Genomic DNA, 26,851 nt, shown 5'->3' with positions numbered 1-26,851 from the left:
GGAGTTAAATTCCGTCTTGGAAATTATGGTTGGGAGGTCCAAGGATGGCCACACGTGAAACAGACTAAATAAAATTGTGATTTACTTCTTATCCTTGATATAAAGCGACGACTCTGGTCAAAAGAAAAAATATAAAGCAACGACCAAAAAAAATGTATTCTTATTATAATTTATTTAGTGAGATATTTATTACATTTTTCCCTTGTTAAAAACTTATTAATTGCAAATTTTATTACTTCTTAAATACAATCCATAATATTTAAATACGGATAGATTTCTTACATAAAAACATGGATAAATTTAAAAATTGAATTAGTTTTCAGATAAAGTCAATAACTTAATAACATCATTTTAACTTTGTTGGGATAATTAGTAGAGGTATTTTACAATAAAATTAAAGAGGATTATCAATTATGGGTAGAGAATGCAGCAAAATTGAAGTGAGATTAGTTTCAAGGATTGCGTGCTCGTTTATACTTGGCGGTATGGCCGCCTTGCTTGTTATAGGATATACATAGTTTTTTGGACCAGCAATAAGATATAGAGAGTTGAAATTTAGGAATAGGAAGTTCGATGTACAAAAACATGTAAATACAAAGAAGGCATTGTCATTTTTATAATTTTTTATTTTTCCTGTTTCGATCCAACTTATCTGTATAGCACCATTCTAGACTGTCACATGGGTATAAAATGCTCACCTCAGCACAAATTTAGTATAATTTAAATCTGTGTACTTACTATGCGGGGCAAATATGACTTTTTACAATCCTTCAAGAAATTCATAAACGGAAGCTAATTTAATATTCATTGTGTTTTTCATTTATATATTTCTTTTTATATTATTTCACACTTCACTTCTTAAAAAAAAAAATAAAGTTAAAGTGAAATCAGCTCAGCTTCTCTTTAAATAATAAAATTGAGAGTTTAAACTTTGAGCCAAAAATTATGATATTTATAATACCTCCTCCATAATCCACGTTATAGATCATTCATCACGATCCATAACAACCTTTTTATTGCCTTGATACCCTCTAATTCATGATAGGACCATTCTGAAATATTAAACATATTAATTAACCAAATTTCTTAATTTACATAAAATTACGAATAAGGTCTCACAAGAAAAATTGTGGAGTGCTGAACATCATCTAGTTGCCCTAAATATAAACATATAAATGTAATATTAATCTAAACTTTCATAATTTACCCAAAAGCAAAAAGAAAAAAAAAACTTATGTTGCCTTTTTTTGGCACAAAAAAGGACATCCAACATAGTTAAACAAACGAGATATGTCATCGAATAGAGAGAGAAATTAAAATCTCTCTCTCACTTAACAAAACCGTTTTTGAAATGTGAGATATGAGCGGAGGCTATTTGTTGTTGGTGGTTACTTTGTTTGTTGTTAGTTAGGATTCGAGGCAATGTTTGTAAGAAAACAAAAGAACACAACACACTCCAAAATACGACATAAGCCGAGGATCTCACTCTTCGTTCTTTAATATATCATCCATAAAACACAGTACAATACAATAAGCATATTTTTCTGGGTGGGAAGTAGAACTTGGAGCTGAGACAAGACACGTTTAGTGTGCAACGATGACCACACAACTAAAACCAAGTGCAGTCACATTTGGCGATATATAAAGGCCACAAGGCCACAAATTTGAGGCCACCTCGTGATGCGTGAAAGTGATTGTTCATTAAAGGAACAGGACATGTTCTCTGACACAGATGGCTCAGCAAACGCAAAACGACACCATCCAGTGTTTCCCTCTGACCCAAACATCTCCGTCGCTGCGGTGGATAGATCCAAGAGATCACATTCAATCGCCCCAAACCCCCACCGAATCTATTCATTTTTTGAGTTTAGGAAAGCCAAGCACCAATAATTAATTCTCCAAATCTTCCATCCCAAAAAATTAGTGTTGGTCCCCAAACAGGGCATGGCTCTGTTCACTTCATTTATTGAGCACAAGTGCGTTGGGAGCTATCATGATCCAAAGCGGCTGTAAAAAGTGGAGGATTAAAACACATTTTTGCCTTAAATTATTAAAAGACATCTTGGTCCGCCCAGAGAGAAGAACAGGTTCCAATCCAGGTTCCACACGTTGCATGGTCCCTTAATCTCATGATTACAAGGCCGAACGTAAGCGGAAGGTGGCCATTATGATTTTTTTATGTTCTTGTTTTTTACAGTTTGATTCATCGAGCTAATCATTGGATTAACCAAAAATCAACAAAAGATTTATTATAACTAAGAAAGCAGCAGGTAGTGCTCAGTGCTCATCATACCCATAAATCACCATCACAGTTTCCCCCCACGTTTTATAGGAGCCGTCATTAAGAAGTTTAACTGTTGAGAGGAAGGCCTGGACAGTAATTGAAAGTACTGTTCCTTCTTCACAACGTTTGATTCGTTCAAGACTATGTTTGCTAGGGGCGCGCGCAGAGTAATGCCCGTTGAAGTACTTCCAAATCTTCCAAATCAGAAGTATATACGGTTTAAACGGGATGAGATGAAACGGGGGAAAATAAGACAACTTAGGTATTTGCCAGTGTCTTTTAGCATGGGAATCTGCTTAATTATTTCACGTGCATGTCGAATAGAATATATATGGATCATCGGAAAAAGGCAATAACTCCAAATATGTTAACATAATAATATAAAATGAATCCTAGATCCTATTCATTTGGCAGAATTCAATATTAGTTGCATAAATAACGGGTCTGTTTAATTTCTTAGGTTAATTTTATTGAGCTGGCATGTAAATCTCTGCTTAATACAACGCAATGATTGCATATTCTGCGGTTCGCGTGTCTAGAAACCGAACAATAACAATAAAATATTGTTTGCTTTTTCATAGTGTGGCTACAATATATTGGAATAAAAGATTCTCTGCCTATTATTTCATGAAGATAACAGATAAGGCAAAAAGAAAAAGGGTGAGTAGTGGTGTGAGGCAGCGACAGGGCCCCAAAAAGGGGTACGCTTTCATTGGGTTGACAAGGCAGGCCACACCGCACTACATTGATAGGATTACTTATTGCCCTTTCTTTGGTAAGCCCCCGAAATGAATGGCTTTGTGGAAACAAAGGAAATTCTTGAGAATTGAAAAGTGGCTTGTTTCCGATTGATGCATGGTGAATTGATCATAAGAAACAAGAGAAGCTTTCTTAAGAGTTTTCAGATATAAACCAGACCTACGTCTAGGCAAGAATTTCATATTTGGGACCACCAAACTTGGCACTCAAGGCTAATGAATCCAAGAGGACCAAGATTGCAGCATCTGTATACGTAACTTGATATGAAGCAAATGAAGACAACATTGCAAACGTAATACAATTCAGAAATATTGAAACAGAGTCTAGACAAATATTTTTCCTATTGCCGCAATTATATAATTCGGAAATACATCGAGTTCAGGGTTGACCTTTGCGAGCTTCTCGTTGCTGCTTCCGCTAGATCTTCTTTGCCTAACTTACCCAAGGCAAATAAAGCATTAGCGGAAGTAGCAAAAAGAAGCTGAGGGAAAGGAACCACAAATATATTTTGAATTATAGAAGTTAGGATATTGCATTACAAATATTTTCTGGCGCCTTCAACTTGTAGACACCCTTTGGATGGTGTTCTGGTCAGAATGAAAATATACAGCTTTCCAAGAAGAATAGAACTCCAGAAACTATGATGGGTTAGGTGCTAAACTCTAGCTTTGAGAACGCTTACAACAAAAGTAGGCTCCAGATTAGTCATCTTCCAGCTGTTTGTGATCATGATGACTTCAGGCGAAACATACCTCAGCTTTTATTTGTCAGTTATTAGGCCGGACAGGCATATAGAAGTAGCTTAGGGAATACTTGTGACAAAATCAGGCTCCAGATTGGTCACCTTCAGCAGTATAATGTAGTGATGACTTCAGACCTCGTGCTTTATTTGTCAGTTGGCTGCATACCAAAATGTTTTACATGTTTCCCAACCAGTTCTGCTTATATTGCCTTGCCCTTGTTGGTGCTTTGATCTCCAGAGCATGATGAATGCATTTACGGTAAGAAAAATCTTCAACAGTCCCGTCTGTCCTTACTATAAAGAAACAGCGAGTATTCTTATGCAAAGGATGTTGTCCAACCTGTGAATCAAAAAGAGAAGGGACATCAGGGTCAGGTCAACAACATGAAAGACAGTAGTTTAACACAATGCATATGACTACTGGATCAACTATCTAACATTGGCAACCCAAGCAAGTTCAAAACCCATATCCGTATCTCAATCTTAACTCAGTATCAAAACATTACAATTTTGAAACCAAATTATTTCTTCTTTATTATAACTTAATATTACTTTTTTTTTTTCAAGGAACATAACTTAATATTACTGATCAAGTCAATGTGGTACAAAAATGAGAATGGGAAAGAGAATTAAAAAAAAGAAAAAAGAAAACTCCCTCCTATAAACATGGGAGTCTCTCTTTCCAAGAGAACCATTTTTATTTTATTATATACCAAACACAATGAAAATCCTTTCCCTCACATTTTCCCTTTCCTGAAATCCATTTTCCATGTGCCAAATGCAATCAGTCTTTGTTGCATTAAGGCTTCTCTATATAAAATCTTCACAGAGGAATAGAAGTGCAGATTTTGCGCAGACTTACACTAGTTATAAGGCCTTGAAAACATGGAAAATTTTCTCTTTTATATAAAAAAGGAAAAAAAAAGGTTAAAGGATATATTCTTACGCACAATCTTATTCCGAAATCTATAGCTATCCTAGGCAGCATGTCAATATAGGTGTGCTAATGGCACAAGGATCTGTGGAGATCGATGATATTGTTCATTGTCACATCAAACAGTACAGTGTGGAAAAGGAGAAACTTGTTTTTCAAGAAAAATAAATTCATATTCATAAAATTGACCAATTTATTCTTATAATTTTGGCTTGCTACATTTCTATAGTGCTGAAGAATGTTTACCGAAAAAAAACGAAAACTCAAAACTTAACCATGTAGGGAGAATGTTAAATTGTAGCATAATATTCTTTTCAAGGGTCTGCTTCTTATGCAAAATGAAAAGATTTTTTTTTTTTAAAAAATGAAGATAAATTATTGTTGTATTCCCAATTTCTCACAACATACACATTATTGAAGAATGATTACAAAAACAACATAAACACAGCACAGAGAGGATGAAAAGATGATCCTTTCCCCCCTTTGAAAACAACAGGGGCACAGAGACCTCATAGAAAGAATTCCCAGCGTAAAATTAAAAACTGGTCCAAAACATACAACTTTTAGAAAACAATGGCCTTGTTTGTTTCTATTTTTTGTTTTCTTGTTCTCAAAACAATTTTATAAAACTGTTTTTTTAAACAAGTTTTGAGAATGAAAAAAATTTGGATAATTATTTTAAAAAATCACATTTGAAACAAAAAATAAAAAAAACAACAAACAGTGGCTGTCGCCAGCAGTGATATGTGACGGGCGATAGATAAGAAGAAAAGAAGGTTTCTACAATTTTTCAAAACAAAAAAAATAAAAAAAATGCAAAAATAAAAACAAGTGAACATCTATAAATTGTTTTGGTTTTTTTAGTAAACAACCAATTGAGAACAAATTACCAAACAAGTTTTTTTGTTTGTTTAAATTTAAAAATAAAAAATTGCTTTCAAAACAAGAAACCAAACAAGCCCTATATTTCTACTTAGACCAGCATGTGAAATCCACCGATTCTATGCGGCCAGTAGGTTCTGATAAGTGAAGTTCATCAGTTATTCTGAGCCCACTGCCACGAATAAATGCTGTAGTTTTAACTTTTAGTACCAGGTCCAAAGAAAAAAAAAAGCACATACACCCTCTTCACACAAGTACACATACCTTTATGTCCGTTACCCCAGTGCCAACCTTTTCACTGCATTTAGGATGACAATATATAACCTTGAACATGTTTTGCTTGTCCTCCTCATTAAGTCGCTGATCCAAAGAATATCTACAGAGACAGTAGTCGCAGTTAACGGGTGTACTGGAAAATGTAAGGCCCTAGTCTAATGAACACAACAACCACATCCAAAGGAATATATACCTTGAGCTTGGTAGCATTTTACAAGACAAGAAAAATTCGTATCAGAGTTATATACAAGGTGATATTTAATATCCATATTAGGCAAGGTCAACAAACATTTAGCATTCTGCCAACATTAAGCACTACTTCCCAATGAGAGCTGTTTATGGAAACGGGTGCTACAATTTTGCCAGAGTTGGCATCAGTCAGTTACAGCTCATCCCCAAGAGAAATATGTTAATCACATGATTAATTTGATGTATAATAGCAATTTGAACGTCAGTATTTCCATAAGATATTTTACAAGTTGAAAAAATAGCAAAGTAAAAAGCACGCTGCCAATAAGTTCATGCCACTTGCACACAATTTATCCATAGTTTCAGAAGAAGGTCATATAAACCAGTCCAATTTAGAGGCATTTAAACTAACAAATTGATAACAAATAAGTTGACCACGTGGATTCTTTTACTCCCTCTGTTTGCTATAAGGCAGAAGCTGGCAGAGCTTTAGCCATTGGACTACATCCATCTATCCACAGTAACCACTTTTTTTTTCATTCTTCAAAAGACGCTAGTGGAGGCAAATTCCTTCGGACTAGAGAGTCAACTATATCTAATAAAGGGTCTATTTGAAAAAACTGGAATGTTCTGGGGACATTAACTAATCCCATTTGTTTGTGTGAGCTAGTTGAAAATGCCTTATAATAGTAAATAGAGGGAGTAAGCACTTAAGCGAGGCAGGGAACTCCCCCTAAGTAGCTAGCTACTGAGCTGGGATGACCTACATAAATACCCAAACAGTGCATTTATAACTTGCCTCGTGCAGGGCGGTGCTGGGGAGGAGCCAAAATCCCAGCATTATGCTCTGCAACATTTCACTCAACTTCTTGGCTAGACAATACCTCTACAGGCAGCTCTTTCCACAACCACTGACCACCATCTCTAATACCGATTGATAGGCACTTAATGAAGGTAGGGAAACCTTTCTCAAAAGCCCGCAATTAAAACGGGAGAACCAACCTACTTAAATATCCTATATAACATCTAATGCCACTATAATGTAAGACTTAGGTATTCCATACTATCACAGTATCCATCATATACCCTTTCAGTTTTTAAGCACAGACTATATGTTGCATTTCAAAGCAACATTGCTTTTTAAATATTTAATTAGTCTAACCCCACAAAATGAGGTCAACTACATGGACTGAACTCTATCAACACTTAACTATTCAAAGATATCTTCACCATGAAATGCTGTCGTATAACTTCTTTAAGTGTCCTTGGCCTCCCTCCACTACGTTTATAGGTAGGGCTGAAGACCATCTACTCAACTTTCCTCATCACCGTCTTCTGTAGAACCTTTTTTAAATATTTAATATCCATGATATATGTATTTGTAGATCTTTTGTGCATTTCAAATTTCACAGGTCTTAATTAAATTGTTACGCTGGCAAACACCATGATAGCTCTACCATAAATTATGTAAGAAAAGGAATTCTCTCAAACAAAATTCCAGGTTCATTATGTTATGTAATTATAATTATAAATAAGAAAATATTTAAATATGATATAAATAGAATTTAATTGATATTGGCAGGATTTAGATAGGAGTTAATTACCTTGGTATCTATTTAGATTTATATCTATTAGGGATTTTGCTTATAAATACGTACCCATTATCCTTTGTAACTCAGTTTCGCAATTTGATAAGAAATTATTCAGTTTCTCTTGGTCTCCTCTATTTCTCCAATTTCCCTTTCCTCTTTTTCTCTCCAATATCTTTACTTTTCACAACACATTAAAACAGAGGGAAAAATTAAACTTCCACTTAAGAGAAAACAATGAGATTTAGTAGATAAAATCCTTCTAAACCTATCAAAATCAGTACTGGAGAATCAATTTGATGTGAATGTGTATTCCCACAAAATGCAGAAAGTGTCCATATAACTGGTGCATAAAGAATTTTCCAGGGACAGGAAAGAAAATGTTCATATCAAATTAAATCAAAGAAATTTTCTAGTTTAAAAAAAAAAAAAAATTTGCCCTTCCTTTCTCCATTTTCCAGGATACACTAGGATAATATAAAAGATCATGTAGAAGCAGCCTTGAGATACTGCTCCACAGATTATAAGTTCAATAGAACTTTTCAATGTAAATACGAGGCCTAATTCTTTTGGACTACCACCACCATATGGGGCAAATAATGCAAGATATAGCACAAGCCTATTGCAGATTTCTCGTGCAGAACTAACATTCAGAACTACACTCTAATTATGGAAAGCCAAGCTCAGAAGAAAACATGATCTTCAGTTTATGCAGCAAAAAATAATGGGGTGGAAGCACTTGACTGCAAAAATCTTTATCACGGTTGGAAAGACCACACTCAATTTGCTTTCTAGTTGTATTCATTCAATATAATGCACGTCATAGATAGTAAATATCACTGCAGATGATATTGAACTCCTTAAAGTTGAGACATAATTTGCTGCTACTAAACAATAAATATCGCGAGTTAAACCAGACCATGCGATAGCAACAAAAAAGCTACATGTGAATTAACTTACTCTTTTAACATGTGCCTTGACTTGTTAGCCAGCTTCAGAATATCAGCCACAGTAAAATATTTTCTTATTGACTCTCTGATGAATTTATCTTTGAGCTCCTCTTTGATCTTTTCAAAGTCATAGCAAAATTTCTTATACCTAGCACCGCATTTGTCAGATAAATATATTTGTGCTTCACAAGTACCAATCTTTTGAGCCGGCTCATCCAAACTATCTTCCAGTAACTTGTATACATTGGCAGGCTTATCGAGCTCATATCCCTGATAAATTTCAATATAAATACCAATAGTTAAACAAAATGTTTAAAGGAAAAGATAAGTATTCTTAATTGAAAAAGAATTCTTTGATGAGAAGAGAAAATAACATATCAACAGAGGACAAGAAGTTCTCTCAAACCAGCGAAGGGGTAAAACAAAGAAAAAAAAATCACCAGCTCAAAGAGTTTGCAACCCCTTTGTAAAGCGACGACCAAAAATGATGCAAGTCTAATAGAAAAGGCAAATTAATACGTATAAATCAGTTATGGCAATTTTCAGGAACGAAACCCTATTGCCCCATTTGGTAGGAGTGGACTGAGTCTAGAGAAGTGGAAGTGGAACTGGGTTCCCAAATTTTGCTTGTTCGGTAGGTGTGAATCAACTTCCTAATGGAAGCTTGTTCCATCAAAATTGATGGTTGTTCGATGGAACAACCCCTTGAGGAACTGAATTCCAATTCCATGAGAATCGAAGGTCTTAACTATTATACCCCTTCCACTCCTTCTTCCCTATGTGGCAGACCCCTCCGCTAGTCCTCTATCAACATGACGATGGTCCTCCAGAGTGATGGCAGTGATACTCTTCCACCAATGATAGCAGCATCAAACCCTCACCAGCGATGGCTCATATCTAAAACACAGTCTTCCTTCCCTTTCTGTTCACACCTCCAACACTTTCTCCAATCTTTAGTTTCGCACCTCAAGCATGGACGTACCTCTAACCCCAATCTCACTTGTAGTCATTCACTACTCTCTGTCTCTCATCCTCTTAATCTCATCACTATGGTTCAAATCTCATCACCGTGATTTAGATCTCATTGTTAGGATACCATAGTCCAGAACTCCGGTTCAGATCTCGTAGCACCTCCAACCTCAGTCTTTATCATTGTTGTGATTGCCCTCTCGTCTAATTATTGGTTCTACGTCTTGATCTTTTTCCCTTTCTTTCCATTATTGTTGGTGGCTAATGTGGCCGATTGTGGTTTCTATGGGGACTGCCAACAGTTCCTGAGGAGCCGGTTGTTCTAGGGTGGTTGTGGCTGATTTAGGTGGAGGCCAGGATTTTTTTTCTGGAAGGGTATATTGGTCATTTCTCATTTAAAATTAACAGACTAATTAAAAAGTATATCCTGCTTCCATGGCCATACCAAACACACTTTTATTCCCATTTCCACTCTCAGTTTTACTTCCACTTCCATGCTACCAACTGAAGCATATGCTTCAACAAGCTCTTAATAAAAATAATTAAATTTAATGCCGCTTATGCCATTGGCTAAACTAGAATTAGGAAATCCTCATACAATAGTCCCTTTCCCGAATACTTCAGGAGAGGGAAGGCCCATAAAAGTCAGGCTGGTTTATTTAAGTATGGACCATTTCAACCATAAACAAATGGATGAACAACAACAGTTTATGCAGGAGTCAAACCTCTTTATTAGTCGCAGAAGGTCCATAGGATTAGGAATAGGCAGTATACTATTTTGCTGATGTTTAATTTCTCTATGTTTCCACTCAATGTCTCAACGAGACAAGTCTTCTTCTTCTTCTTGTTGCTGTTTTATTTATGTTAATTTGTCAATCATTGCAAATAATACAGGGATATCTAGTATAAAAGCCCTGCCTAGGATCAGCTTAGCTTGTTCACTCATTTAGGTTATCTGTATTTGTTACAGAGAGTTTGTCTTCTCCTTATGGGCAACCTTGCTGGAATAATATAATGTTGAGATTCTTAAAACTATTTTCCCAGAAATTCCAAACTTTCTCATTTTCTACCGCTCATTCGCTGCATCAATAAAGCACTCAACAAGAAAGCCTCTCATTGAACAAGCTTGCACTGTATACTGCAAATATAATTAGGGATTCAGATAAAGGTATCAAAATTCCAGAATCCACCATCAACAGGATAAAATAATCACAACTTGAATATTAAAGACAGATCATTTACTTCTGACAGATTATGGATTTTTTAAGATGATGAAATGCACTTTGGATTCCTTGCACATTCTTGGGTTTCCCCCCAAAATGCAGTCATATTTGTAGTAAACTAAAATCTGATCTCAAGCTTAACATATGATACATGAGGAAGCAATTAACTTTACCTTATCGGAATACATTATATCAAACTGGCCACCTGTCCCTATGGAAGGACAGTTTCCCCAAGCCAATGCATCTAGAGTGCCCTGGAGATCATCCTTAACTCCAGCTTTAGCAGCTTTTATAAAGCAACTGCCAGGATTCTGCAACAGAGATTTCAAAGTGTGAGCATGGATATGGCTGTGCATGCTATTCATCATGAAGCATTTGACTAATCATAAGTGTAAATACTGACAGAGAAGCATGCTTGCACAAAGGGTGATGCAACAGATGCATGTTGTCTTTGCCGTGTCATGCCTTTAGAATTCAATCCCACAAATTCTCCACTAACTGATAGACTATCAGCAACTAGAAGCAAATGCTTAGGAAGGACAATCTTGCCAGTATCTGATATTGCAGATTCCAAACTCTACATATATAAATATTTGTCAGTCAATTAAATACATGGCGCCATAAATTTCAATTGAAATCTGTAGGGTGAAACTACACACATTGTGAAAATATTTCCACCCGGAGTCTATTCCATAGGTTGAACAGAAATGATGTATGTTTTCTGGATGACTACGTGTCCAATCAATTAGATGTCGTATCGGGAGGCAATGATTCACAAGTGTCCTCCAAAACCTTCCACTGCCAAAGTCCTGGGACAGAGTGACCCTCAAGTACAGCTCACCAGAAGAATTATTAGATTTTGATACTTTTGACCGATCACTCCACAGGATATCTACCTTTTTGACGTCCATAAAACCTAAAGAACATACAGGAATTCAAAATAATGAGAGCACATGGAAGTTACCTGTCCCCTCCACAATATGACACCAGATGTACCAGAAGTTGTACAAAAATGACAACGAATACAGTAGAGGCATCATCTTTAAGTCACTTGCACAACTTCAACAGAATGCCAGGAAAATAACAGAAAACACTTAAAAAACTACAATACAGACAAATGTAATCATTGACACTAACATAAGGGCAGCTTATATAATCATCCTCATTTTATCCCCAAAGAGTAGTGCGAGTATATCAATTACCATTGAGTTTTTTTTTTTAATTGAAATTAAAGGGATACAGAAATATTACCAGAGTTTTTCTTTTATTGAAGTTAAAGTGATGCAGATTTTCCATTCTAATTATCATGTATTACAGTACTTAACTTCAACGGTTTAACCAAACCACATATAATTGCATTAAAAAAGACTCATCAAGTTGGAGAGAAGAGTGGGTTTGAGAGAAGGAATAACTAGGGCACTCCAAATTAATTGAAAATTCAGAATTTCTGCTTTGCAAAATCAAATTTTATGGTCCAGCAGTAAATGCGGTTTGCCTTCAGACAACATCATATAATTTGACCAACAGTTACATCTGAGTAATAGTATTGGAAACCAAGAAAAGAACTTGACATTCTTTAATAGGCACAGACTTCGAGAAAACAAATGGGAGGGTACATAATAATTAATTCATTGGTTGTAGGTGATAAATTCAAATTTATTGTAAACATGATTATTAAGGAGTTTACCCTGACCATAATTCTGCTTGTCAAGCGTAAAAATAACACAATTAAAACAGTGATAAGCAAGTTTTTAGATCACCTTTTATTGCAGTTCCTAGAAGGAAAGGTATGAACCAGCCCTGAACAAAATCCAGCTGTATAGGGTCCCTAGGATTTTCAACAAGTGCGACAGTGATGCAACAATGATCTTCACCTTTTTCATCATTGCTAGCCATAAAACATTTCCTGATAATCCATTGTCCAAGTCAATAGAAAGCGAAAGAGGAAAAGTAACAGAAATCATGTCAGCTACAAAACGTTATATTGCCTATCAGGCTATACTGCTTCCGTGTGAGTTCCCTTTAAGACGCTTAGCAACACAAACAACATTCCTCTTCTAAAGAAGTAAACAGTCCCAGTAGCTGATAATAGCAACAGAAGCAATTTCAATTGGAACATATGGGGGGGGGGGGGGGAAGGTACCATCATCATCAATTAAGATGAATATAGAAGTTCTGCTTCTGACTGAGGTAAACAAGTATGCAGAGAGAAAGCTCGCTGACTTTTTTTTTTTTTTTTGCCTGAGAAAGCTTTCTGACAAATCAATAAGAAAATCGCCCAACCTGATATCAGTACTGGTTACTCTTTCTTGATCAGAATTTCATTTTATAATAATCTTAACAATTCAGTGCACATTTGCATCACACATAATTTTTTATTTTCCTTAAATCCTATTTGTCTCACCTCTAATTTTCAATCCCACCAGTTTCTTTCTTTCATTCCAATATTTCTTTACAGTTTTCTTTCAAATAGTAACAGAGGATTTTAGTTGTGATCTATAGACAAAATTTTTTAGTGGTGTAACTTGCAGGTGAAGTAAATTTACAAGTGCAACAAGCTTAAATTTGATTTACCTCCCATATGAATTATATATCAATGTATGGACACGAAATTGAATTTAGAAGTTTGGATTTATGTCTAAATGTACTGTTCACATTGAGAACGATAGAAGAAATATGGCAGAATATTTGCATCATTCTCGAGTCATGATTCTCAAATATGTCATATGAACGTAGGAACGTGTATAAATGTAACTAAATATCAGGAAGTAGGACAATATTAGGCATACAAAATTTATCATGATATTAATGAAAAAGAAAATCCAAACTTAGCAATTCTTGAAGCAAAATAAGAGCAAAGAAAAGCTTACTTGCTTGATATATCTAAACTGGGAAGAGCGGCTTGTGATTTACATCTTTGGGCTTGTGATTTCCATCTTTGGGACAAAGAGTCAATGATCAAATGCACTTTTAGCTTTCTCTTCCTTAAAATCGCCATGTTTATATGAAAATGGCACACCCAAGGACTCAATTTTCGTGACATAGAATTCTGTTGAGTGAATATTATCATGACAGTAGAAACAATGTCTGAAAATTTCAGCCTCTCCAAATGATTTTTAACTTCCAAGGCTCCATATTCAAACCCATATCTCTGTCTATTCAGATTCTCAGACAAAAATAAAGACACTGTCTGGTCACCGCTTTTTTTCCTCGAACCACACTCTAGCACCTTTTTCAAATTCAGCAAAGGTGATGTTTCAAGTAGACTAATTGGCTGATCCAAAGCACTGTATGCAGCTTCAGAAATTGCACAAGCAGAAAGTGCTCCAACAGGTCGGCCACCCATAGTGCCCTCGTTACAATAGATATCAGCAGATGAGTCCTCATTTGTATCATATGAGAACTTTATAAGCGGGCTACCATATGAGCTTCTCACTGTTCCATCATATGCAAGGTACAAATCACGCATGAAGAACATAAGTCTTCGTGTCAGAGTTCCAGGTAGATCTGCATTATCACTGAATGAACTATCTCGACTTGTAACTGAATGAACAAAACATTCAAGAGGATTCAACCCGGTCAGAAATGAGCTTTCAACCACAGCATATGGAATGTAAGACTGAGCAGATACGGGGGTATCATAAAACATATGGATTGAATCAAGTTCCTTTTGACTATTCCAAGCAGCACATGAAAGTTGATGCGGAATTTTGAATGAAAGGCGAACCAGAGAATGCTGCAAGCCAAGACACATGGCATGCTGCACTAATTTCAGTAAATTACCCTTGCTTCCAGCTTTGAACATGGTAAGCAAGGTATTATCCTTGGATCCATATTTGATGGCTAAGCTTTGAATATCTCTATAAACTTGTCTGAATGCATCAACCGAGCATTGACTGAGAGCTGCAGATATTTGCCTGTCATAATTTAGATGCTCTGCTTCAACAACCAAGGAGTTTAGTTTCTCTTCCCCATTTCCCGAAATCTCATCTTGATGATGATCCACCAACAACTGTTTAAACTTACATGCATATTCTGCTTCTTGCAAACCATAGGAGATTTCCTCCATCATATTTTTGCGTGAGTAGAAGTCAGAAGAAAGGTACAAGTCTGAGAGTGATACACTAAACCCAGTCATAGACAACCACTCACAAAGAACTTCCTGCGCTACATGCAAGAAGCCTAGAGATTTCTCCTGGTAATGTTGCACCAAGCTCTGATAAATATTACAGTCAGAGTCACGTAACCAAGTGGGAGAATCAGAATATGATATTAACTCCCCCTTGCTAATAAAAACACCGCTTGAAGGACAGTAGTCAAAATCAGGTGGCAAGAGCATGCTAAATAATTGCTTGCCAGTCCAAAAACGGGAATAACTAGAATGAACTTTTACTATTGCAGGCGGTATCAATTTATGGGAGCAAAACATTTGGAGCTGCTGCATTTGATAAATATTTAACAAAACCCCATCATCCATAAGCAAATAAGCAGCAGTTAAACTGTCTTGACTAAGCGAAAGTAGATTTCTACCACTTTGCTCATTTATTAATTGCTTGTCCAAAGTAACTAGCTCATTCAACTCAGCTCTTGAACTAATTGATTGTGGAATATAACCATGTACACAATCCCCATCAAAATCACCACGCAGTGGGGAACAACATAGTGGATTAATAGATACCGCATTCAACAAGGGAAGGACCCTAACAAAAAGGCAATCAGCGAATGTGGGTGTATAGAAGGAGGCCTATTTATCAAGACCATATCCCCATCACTAAGAGGTCTATAAATCATGTCCCCTATCTTGAGGTCTTCTTTTCTACGCAAGAACAATGGTTTGCCTTTTCTAGAGACACGTATATGCCCCTTCTTTAATAAAAGCAGCTCACAGCAAGAAAGCAATCTTTTCATATTGTGCCCATTAACATGTTCAGAAACCAGCAAACTTTCTGCAATTTGAGACGGTATACCAATTTGGCCAAGCTCAAGATTTGGATCACCAATAACTACAGTGCGGAATGAATGATCATTGCGCTTCCCAAGAATTACATCTTTCATCCATCTCAAACCAGATGAGGTGCAAGCATTTTCTTTAATCTTTCTTTGCTGAAGAGCAGCAAAACTATTATCTGGTGTTTTATCAGGATTTAGCTGCATTATTAAATATTAAACTAGAATCATAAGTAATCAGCAGTATTCCAGACAGATTTGCTGAAACAGTAGAAAAAAATACTCTAAGTTGCATGCCTTAGAGATCCTCAGACAATCCAAAACACGAGAAATTAACTCATCAGCTGTGCCTCTGAAGTCAACCATTTTCTTGCAAGCCCTTGTCCTGTCATCCTAAATCATTAAAGCCAATGAAGTAGCACATCAGAAAAGAGAAACCGGAGTCATTTGATTATGTGAATTAACCCAATATAAAATTAGAGGTAAAGATATGTACAAAAAATAATCGGTTCTCATTCGAAGAAGCATGCATGATTTCTGTCAGACGGTGAGAATTTGGCGTCACTAGGAAGCTATGGAGAAAAAGCAAATTACTCCGTGAAACAAATTTTTCAATGAAACTTGGATCGACATCACCCAACAAATCATTAACCTGAAAACAAAACCAACAAAAAAATTTATATCAGCTCAGCATTTAAAAAACACGGCTGATGATGAAAAATGATTCAGAATATGATGAACTAAATTAAACTGAGGGTGTGTAGATATGACACGAGGGGCAAACGCTTTCTAATTGGAAAGAACGGAAGACTTCTTTAGCAGACCTGGTTTTCCAGTCCTTCCCCGTCACTATAACCCTTCTTGCTATGTGGGATAACAGTAAATTAAGTGATTAAGTTGGGGGGGGGGGGACCAATTGACTAGTTCTATCAAACCCAAATCCCAAAATAAGAGTCAGCAATGCATGTATTTGTTGGCAATTAGCCATGCCCAGGATAACATATACCACTGTATCTTTCATGTTGACAACTCATGCATGTGGACACAATTTCACATGAATCTTTTCAAAGTATCAATATCAGCATCTGCTTTTTTTTTTTTCTTTTATTTAAATTCTGAGTGACAGAAACTTAAGCTCTGCAGCAGCATGGTCATTGATAAAACTCAAAAACCTATAGATGTTTGGTGCACTGATATTTTGCTTTCCCCGGCATAAGATGAATCAGATTTGAAGATCCTGTATGTGATTTAACAAATGTCAAGCAAATGATGTTCCAATGATTGATATTGATCCCCTGCTAGGTATTAGCAATCCTAGGTATCCCACATTGAGTTGTTAATGTTAGAAAGCCCATGATTCTTGCCTATCATTATGCATGAGAATAATATCCCTGATTGTATGCTGTCATTAATTATAGTTATTGCTGAATGATTCTAACCGGATTATTAGCACCGTCCGGACCCTATATATTGTAATGATCTCATATGAAATAAGATTATGGAGTGCAATACTCAGATTTAAACATGGTATCAGAGCACTAGGGTTGGATCCGTCCTGAACCCCTGCCGTAAACAGAGAGAGAGCGAGGAGAGAGAGTGAGGGAGAGAGAGAAACGCCGGCGTCCTCAGATCTGAAGGCCAGAGAAGGACGTGACCGACACCACCCCTCCAATCCTCACCGGAATCCTCCGATCGGCGCGTCCCCAGAAGCCGGCGTCCAACGGAGCAACGCGTGAAGCTCACGCGCCGTCACAAGCCTCTGCGCGTGAATCCCACGCGCCGTCACAAACCGCCGCACGTGAAACCCACGCGCCGTCGCCAGATCCGTCCCAGTACAGCACTTCATCCAGAAGATGAATCCATCAGACTTTCCACCACTTTTTGGGTCTGTTCGCAATATGCCTGTCACAACAGGCACCATTCCAATGGCTTTAATGTCTGGCACATCCTCAAATACTCAAGGTACTCCTTCACCAGTAGCCCCCTCTAAAACTTCTGATCCGATGCCAGATTTGACAACAGTCACTGAACAGCAACCTATGATGGTAGCTCACAAACTAAATGGCAGCAATTGGATCTCTTTGAAGTACATCCTTGGAAGAATATTGATGATGCTAATTACTACAGACAACTAGTTGAAAAGGGACGAACATATGATTTTCTGTTGGGCCTGAATGATGCTTTTGAAGAAGTAAGAGGCAGAATTATGGGTCTAAAGCCCCTTCCATCCCTATTTGAAGTCTTCAGTATGGTTAAGTTCGAAGAAAGTCGGAGATACCTCACTCAGGGTAACCAAACTCCAGTTGATGGCTCAGCTTTAGTCACAAGGGGACCCCAGACATCAGAGAGCTTTGAAAGAAAAGGGAACAAGTGGTGTAATCACTGTAACAAGAAAGGCCACACCAGAGATGAATGCTGGAAACTACATGGAAAGCCAACCCATGGGAAACAGCAACAGCGTCGAGATGGAAAAAGCCACCACACCTCCTCCGAGGAAAGAGGCGATGATGGAGATCGCTTAACCAAAGAAGAACTTCAACTGCTCCGAAAGATGCTCGAAAGGCAAAACTCATCAAAAAAGGTTCCCAACGTGAACTTGATTCAGTCAGGTAATTCTATTATTGCTCTTAATGCAATGGTCACTAGTGATGAGACATGGATTGTCGACTCTGGTGCTACAGACCACATGACTGGTAATAAATCCCTCTTCAAAACTCTCAAATATTGCCATGAGAACCTCCGAGTAAAAGTGGCAACTGGACTATATACTAAAGTTGAGGGTGTTGGCACTGTGGCCCTCTCTGATGATTTGGAAATTCATAATGTTTTGTTTGTTCCTGCTCTCACTTGCAATCTTATATCTGTAAGCAAACTGACTAAAGGACAAGTATGTCGGGTGATCTTTGATGATGTTAACTGTGTTTTTCAGGATTCGATCTCGGGGAGGAAGATTTTGACTGCTAAGGAATGGGATGGACTCTACTACTTTGAAGGAAAGGACATGAAGACAAAAGGAGCAAGGAAGGCTATGGTTAGCTCCAATTCTCAAAATAAAAATGTAATGTTGTGGCATCAAAGATTAGGCCACCCCAGTTTTGATTATATGAAGCATGTGTTTCCAACATTATTCAATAAAAATTCTTCTCCTTTCCAATGTGAAACTTGTCAAATTGCCAAACAAACTCGCACATCTTTTCCCAAGCATATTTACAAACCCACTAACCCTTTTGCATTGATCCACACTGATATTTGGGGACCTGCCAGAACCAAAACCCGAACAGGCACAAGGTGGTTTATCACATTCATCGATGATCATACACGGGTTACATGGGTTTATCTTATGAAAGAGAAATCCGAAGCCTTACAAATTTTCAAAAACTTTTACTCCTTTGTGAAAACCCAATTCCAAACTCCCATCAAAGTACTGAGGAGTGACAATGCCAAAGAGTATGTGAGTGGAGCCTTTAGGGAATTTCTTGAGCAACAGGGAATCCATCACCAAACCTCGTGTGTCTATACCCCACAACAAAATGGCGTTGCCGAGCGGAAAAATAGGCACCTTTTGGAAGTAACCCGAGCCATTATGATGGAAAGAAATGTTCCAAGCCTGTTTTGGGGAGATGCAGTACTAACTGCAGCCTATCTTATTAACCGAATGGCCTCCAAAGTTCTCAACTTCCAAACCCCTATTCAAAAACTCCTTGAGACCTACCCCGCCTCACCTATCATCAATACCATCCCACAAAAAGTCTTTGGGTGTGTTGTCTTTGTCCATAAACATGATGGGGGAAAACTAGGTGCTAGAGCCGAAAAATGTCTTTTTCTTGGGTATTCCTCAACCCACAAAGGCTATAAGTATTACTGTCCCTCTACCAGAAAACTCATAATCTCCAAAGACACAGTTTTCTATGAAGATGATGCATACTATCCCAAATTACCCATTCAGGGGGAGAATTGTGGAGTAGAATGGCTAATTACCCCTGAACCTGAGACCAAAGCACCTCCTAATCCTCCAGAACTCTATACACCGCACGAAGAAATCCCTGAACCTGAACCGGAAACCCCTAAACCTACATCTCAACCAGAACAGCCCAAAACCCCCACAAACAATACTCACACAATGGAAACGAATGCTGAAATTGATGCAGGGGTGACAGAGCACTCAAGATCTCACTCAAGTGAACAAGACAGTAGTAGTGGGGTTCCTTCCATTCCAAGGCAGCAACATGATTCCAATCCGGAGTTGGATCCTGAAGAACTAGGATGGCCTATTGCACTTAGAAAGGGGGTAAGGTCTTGTACTCAGCATCCTATACAACGATTTGTCTCTTATGGCAATCTATCTGCTAGAATGCAAACCTTTGTGGTGAATAGCTCACAGGTGAAAATTCCAGAAACATTTCAACAGGCCATGAAAGATCCTAACTGGAAACATGCAGCATATGAAGAGTTGAAAGCCCTGAAGGAGAATAACACGTGGGATATAACCACACTTCCTAAGGACAAGAAAGCAGTAGGTTGCAGGTGGATCTTCACACCGAAATTCAACCCTGACGGAAGCATCAACAAGTACAAAGGGAGATTAGTTGCAAAAGGGTACACTCAAACTTATGGGATTGATTATCAAGAAACGTTTGCTCCCGTGGCAAAGTTCAATACCATCCAAGTACTCTTATCCCTAGCTGCTAATCTTGACTGGTCCCTACATCAACTGGATGTAAAGAATGCTTTCCTAAATGGAGACTTAGAGGAGGAAGTATACATGGAAGTTCCAGATGGAGTAATAGCTCCACCTAATTCAGTTTGCAAACTGAAGAAGTCATTATATGGCCTGAAACAGTCTCCACGGGCATGGTTTGACAGGTTTGCCAAAGCAATCAAAAGGTTTGGTTACAACCAAGGACAAGCTGATCACACTCTTTTTGTCAAGCACAATGATGGAAAGGTAACGATCCTAATTGTGTATGTGGATGATATAGTCATAACTGGTGATGATGAAGCTTCAATCTCTCAACTCAAGAAAGCCCTGGCTAGAGAATTCCAAGTGAAGGACCTAGGTCAAATGAGGTACTTTCTCGGAATGGAGGTTGCTAGGTCCAAAAAGGGTATAAGTGTGTCACAACGGAAATACACACTTGATTTACTCCATGAAATAGGGATACTTGGGGCTAAGCCGAATGGAACACCTATGGAAGAGTCATGCAATCTGGAGGTTAAACCAGAAGGGGTACCAGTTAACTCAGAAAGATACAGAAAACTTGTGGGTAAACTGATCTACTTGACCCATACACGACCTGACATTAGTTATGCAGTTGGGGTGGTAAGCCAATTTATGCACCAACCTCAGGAAGAACATATGGAGGCTGTGTACAGAATCCTTTCCTACCTCAAACTCAATCCTGGAAGGGGAATATTCTTTAAAAGGGGGAATACAAGAAACATAGAAGTCTATACTGATGCAGACCATGGGAGAGCTGTAGATAACAGGAGATCTGTCACAGGTTACTGCACTTATGTTTGGGGAAACCTTGTGACTTGGCAAAGCAAGAAACAGACTGTAGTCTCAAGAAGCAGTGCTGAAGCTGAACTAAGAGCTGTAGCTCTAGGGGTGTGTGAAGGAATGTGGGTGATTAGACTTCTGAAGGAATTGAGAATTCCCTATGAAGGGCCAGTGAACCTCTGGTGTGACAACCAAGCTAGTATTGAAATGACAAAGAATCCAGTGTATCATGACCGAACAAAACGTGTCGATATTGATCGGCATTTTATCAAAGAAAAGGTAGAAGGTGGTATCATCAACTTAAGCTATGTGCGTTCGATTGATCAGATTGCTGACATCATGACCAAACCTTTAGCCGGAGTCAAGTTTGAAGGGCTTCGAAGCAAGCTGGGGATGGTTGACATCTACTCTCCAGCTTGAGGGGGAGTGTTAGAAAGCCCATGATTCTTGCCTATCATTATGCATGAGAATAATATCCCTGATTGTATGCTGTCATTAATTGTAGTTATTGCTGAATGATTCTAACCGGATTATTATCACCGTCCGGACCCTATATATTGTAATGATCTCATATGAATAAGATTATGGAGTGCAATACTCAGATTTAACAGTTAACATACCCTTTCACAATGATCCATATATAACTAATCACATGCATGCTGCGAGCGTGTACAAACTTACAGATACACATATATTAATATACACAAACGTGCACACACAAACCATCATAATAACCAATTTATTAAATGATCGTAAGAAAATAAATATTACTGAAGATGCAATATGTCTTTTCCTCTGCTTAAAAATCATATACATTAATTATAAAAAAGCTGTATAATAAATAGAAAATTTTCAATTGACAACATTTATAAAAGATAAATACTTCATAAGTTTGCAACATAAAACCTTAAGGCAGAGAATGTTGACGTTTAAGATCATAATTATTTAGGGTTACATATCTGCCGAAGGTTTAAACATATAACAAGCTGGTCAACTTGAGTACTCCTATAAAGTCTGAAGACAGGCTCAAAGGATTACACAAGTTGGTATAAACATGAATACAAGTCAAAGGTGTACATTAAATTCTCAATAACATCAACCAGAATAGTATATTATCACCTTCAGCTTTAAAAGTAACAGCTCACAGTATTAAATATTATAGGAGATTCTTCTGACACTAGTCAAATCAAAGGTGAGAACAAGCAGCAATGCCAATCACAGGACATTCCAAAGAGGTAAGAAATAGATTTAGAATTTGGCGTTCCAAGAAATAAAAAAGAACTAAATCCCATGCCTATCAGGGAACATGAGGTTCCTGCCTCATGGAGGCATCACATGCCAAAAAATTATGGTAATGCTAAGGAAAGACGTTGAGATACTAGTTGGGCTTTCATACCTTAGACATCTAACTTGAGTATCCAAGGCACCCAGGAATCCTAGATGCATAGATCAAGACTATGTGTACCAAACACCATAATACAATTTGGTATATGATACATTACAAAGTTAGGAGGAAAAATAAAAGGGTTTTGATCATATCCTTTTCTCCTACTTGGTAGTTTCTATTGAAAGCCTCCAGGATGTGTGGTCCATAAAAACTTTTAGTAACGGAAATTATGTAGAATTTTTTTTTTTGGGGGGGGGGGGGTCAGCATCACAATACACTGCAAGATTGGCCGTCTCAAAATTTTAAAAATAAAAAATTTGGAGAAAGAAAACGAATATCTGATCGTTTATCTAATATATCAAGATTTTGAAAAAGGATATGAAAAGAAAACAAATACCTGAGCAGGTGATAAAACCCTTCTATTCATTTTCATACAACTTTCTTCTTGTTGATCATCTCTTGGAACAAAATCCCAATAATCAGCAGGCAATCCTCTCAAAATTTTCTTCGGATTTTTCTCATTTGTTTCCACTATAATTGCAGTTCTTCTGAATAGATCGTTGGAAGAAACTTTGAATTTCATTGTTGGATACAACCCCGTTGAACTTCCCTGTTTATTGCACAAGCTGTTAATTCTTTAGTGGCGAAGTCTAAACGAGAGAGAAGAATAAAAATTATTAAAAGAAAAAAGTTAGGGAAGCACTTCAAACTTACAGCACAATATTTGCAACCTATGAGTTGCTTGTTTTTTGAAAAAGCAACCTGTAAGAAGAAATCTGAACTATCAATGGGTACCCTAGCAAGCATACAAACCCATAGAAGCCAACCAATGTATTACTAACACAATCAAGTGCTGAACCTTGTAGGGAGTTAAAACTTGGAAAAGAAAATTAAAGGAATGAATTAGCACATGACTCAGTCGTCTACCTATTTGTCCAGCCCTTTGACTGGCAAATAAAAGGAGGAAAAAAAGGATTGGACATTTCTAGAGATTCCCAAAAATGAAATAGATAAGTAGTTTTGAGCCCTAGCATTCAGGATTCATATGAGGATTCCCAAATTTTTTAATGCATGAAAGCAAGGATCTGATCCTGCATAAAATAAAGGGTTAAGCTGTAAATTACCCTAGAAGTTTTTACTCAGGAGAGATGGACACCAATAACTTTTTTTTTTTGGGTGCAAATTAGCCTTCAAAGTTTAAAATCGTAACAATTTTACTCCCTACCATTAAAAATATTAGCAGTCAATGTTACTAGTTTAAAGGTCAACTTCAGCTTTTTAACAGTACAGGGCAAAATTGTTATGATTTTAAACTTCCAAGGCAAAATTGTACCTAATAAAACTTCCAAGTGTCCAACACTCCTAAGTAAAAACTTTCAAGGCAAAGTTGCACCAAAACCCTAAAATAAAAGACAAAATTTTTTTCACATTTTCACAAGATTCGATTTTCATATACATCTTCCATTGTCTAACTTAGATGAAGGTAGCTTGCAAAATACCTTTGTAGCTTATATCCATCTGAGTCAACTTTGAAATATCAAAGAGATTCCAAAATTCACTAATTTATCGTTATATGTCACTTTTTTATGCTCATAGGGCAAAAGGTGCGGATTTTTTATATGAGCACTTCAAACGAAAACTCAAAGTTTGAGCATACAGTAAATCTTGATTTTAAGGATTTCTTGGATAATTTTTCTGAAGAAAATGATTTAAATATACAATACACAATTTCATTAACAACAAACTATGTATTCGTAGAAGCTGCCTGACCTTTGACAACACTTCTTGTCGAATAGACTTACATCCAGGGCAAATTTTGTTCAAAATTTCTGAAATCTCAGAGAGAAAATATGGGTGGAACACCGGAAAAGGAAATTTGATAACTCCAAAATGACCTGAAATTCAATATATATCTTTCAGTATCCTAACTAGTGAGGTCACATTGATCAGAACTCAAGTGAATCCAAAAACACGTTTCCTTATTAGATATCCATACACACCTTCACAGATTTTCCTGTTCTTAGCACCACATGTGGAGCACTCCTGATATGGATTTGGAAGACCCAAATCAGAACACGTGACCTGCCCAGCTGCATTAATCTGCAATGCAGATATATACTCCTGTAGAGGTGAAAGTAATTAACATGCAGTATGTGGCTAATGAATTAGAAGGCCACCAGAAGATATTTATGATTGATGATCAAATCAGCACACTAAAACTTCCTTTTTGACCAGAAAGGACAATTTATGGACCCAATCATAAATGAACAGGTCTCACACCCTCTACTCCATGATTCATGCTACATGGTATGCCATTTAATGTAGTACATTGTTATGCCAAACTAGCATCCTAAAGGATCAAGCTGAAAAAACAAAGAAAAGAAGTAACTGATATAAATATAAGATCAAGATTATACTTAACTCTATCTGTCTCAGTTAAAACATCAAACTTTATCCCCGTTATGAGACCCAATGGCACTTTTTGTTCTAGAGAGAAGTCATCATCCATGGCACACGGTATCTTTGTATTCAGCACAAATTTCAAGCCTATTCATTTGTAGAAGTAAGTAAGTAAATGAATAGTATAGGATAAAATATATAAGCCCAAAGAACAAGAGTGTAGAACGGTTTATGCTTCAATCATAGAAAATTGACCTCATTTAACTAGCTTGGCATGCAGATGCATTGTTTTACTCATGGTCAATTTTCCTATGATAGAATTCCAGTAAAAACTAGTCCGGTTAATAAATTTACCACATTTTAACATTTCACAACTTACAAGCTTCTGAGCTACACAAAATAATCAACCTATCAAAACTTAACATGAGTACATGAAACCCAACGAGAGCAAGCAGAACAAAGGATTAAATGTTCTAAAGAAATCTTCCTCAGAATAGATATTCCTATTAATAGTAAATGAACAATGGAACGAACAAATTGATTTCAGATGTCCTCTACAATGTGTTGTCATGTCCTTATGGACATGAAGATAAAAAGATATAAAATTCGACATACCTAACATAATTTGGGGAGCATGCATTTTTCAAGGGAAGGAAATCCAGCAGAAGACCGTAATAGAAGGACATACATAACTTTTGGTAGAAAATGCAGAATATGTCATGTATAAATTGAAAAATGCAGAATATGTCATGTATAAATTGAAAAATGCACCCTGCACACAAATTATATTCTATATATGAATGCAAGGAAAAGAAAACACATATTAGAAAAATCTCAGCAGCTAATTAAAAAAGTCGGCTCATCAATGGACAGTCATTAAAATAGAACCCCAAATGTCAGTAATATATCATTACATGTAGTCCTTCTTGCTTCTGAGAAAATTAAGATTTGCATAGAGGTCAAAATGATAATTAGAAAACAGCATTATCGAAAGCAAGTTCGAACTTTTCCTTTTAGTGAGACATAGGATTATCCTTCTCCAATAGCAGAAAATGATCTTCCTCAACATACAAGGGGAAAAGGAAATACCCCACCTTATTGGATTTGCTTCATATGCAAAGGCTAGAAATTGATTCCCCAATTACTTGCTCTGAAAAGACAAACGCCCCTACCACTCACGCCAACCTAAGTTTGTTTCAACGAATCAACAGTCATTCATCTTGCTTACACATTGATTAATAGCATGGAAACCAAGAACATAATTTAGTAAATCATTGGACAGTGTCCTTCTGATTTCAGCCAAAGCTAGCCAGCCCGAACACTTTATCCCCTGCCAGCTATTACGTGACGGCAATGCCACTCTCAGACCACACCCTTACCACGTCCCAACCCACCCTATTAAAGATCTTTGAAATCTCATCCCATTCTCTTGGAAGCAAATAAGTTCCCTTTTCGTGGGTTTCAGTAATACCATTCCTAGTATCTTATCCTCTTGTAGGTAAATGACCTCTTTAAACTTGTTGTGTTGCGTAGTAATGTTTTACGCATCATCGTGTACAGGCTATGGCACGGACGAACGTTAATTACAATTTGATCAACATTGGATTGAAAGCTAAAGAATTTAATCGGTATTCTAAAGTGTTACATGCTTTTGAAATAAACTTCAGAGCTCAGCCTGGAAAGAGTACTTATAAAGCCTAGACGTAAACGTGTTTGTCTGTGATCGTCTGTAAATGGAACAATCATGCGGTAGATAAAAGGGTTTCCTCTATATTTATATGATCCGGCACGGTTTTAAGTAAAATCTAGCTTTTGAAAAC

The 26,851-nt window shown here is 37.0% G+C and overlaps 1 protein-coding gene across 1 annotated transcript; it reads right to left on the bottom strand.

Moving 5' to 3' along the window:
- Window positions 1-3,327: 3,327 nt before the first annotated feature.
- LOC114725206 (DNA-directed RNA polymerase IV subunit 1) lies at window positions 3,328-25,762 on the bottom strand. Its single transcript, XM_028911694.1, is given in 17 exon segments — window positions 3,328-4,125; window positions 5,866-5,977; window positions 8,616-8,875; window positions 10,971-11,108; window positions 11,201-11,374; window positions 11,457-11,713; window positions 12,558-12,703; window positions 13,668-15,504; window positions 15,507-15,945; window positions 16,042-16,137; window positions 16,241-16,396; window positions 23,029-23,241; window positions 23,346-23,393; window positions 24,402-24,526; window positions 24,632-24,752; window positions 25,054-25,178; window positions 25,647-25,762. Coding segments are annotated over 17 exon segments (4,437 nt in total). The 5' UTR covers window positions 25,672-25,762; the 3' UTR covers window positions 3,328-3,960.
- Window positions 25,763-26,851: the final 1,089 nt, after the last annotated feature.

Source organism: Neltuma alba, unplaced genomic scaffold, assembly GCF_004799145.2.
Source record: "Neltuma alba isolate B1F8T4 unplaced genomic scaffold, ASM479914v2 tig00012232_pilon, whole genome shotgun sequence".
NCBI classification, from domain to species: Eukaryota; Viridiplantae; Streptophyta; class Magnoliopsida; order Fabales; family Fabaceae; genus Neltuma; species Neltuma alba.
The sequence above is the reverse complement of the archived record's forward strand: the minus strand, read 5'-3'. Positions and strand labels throughout refer to the sequence as shown.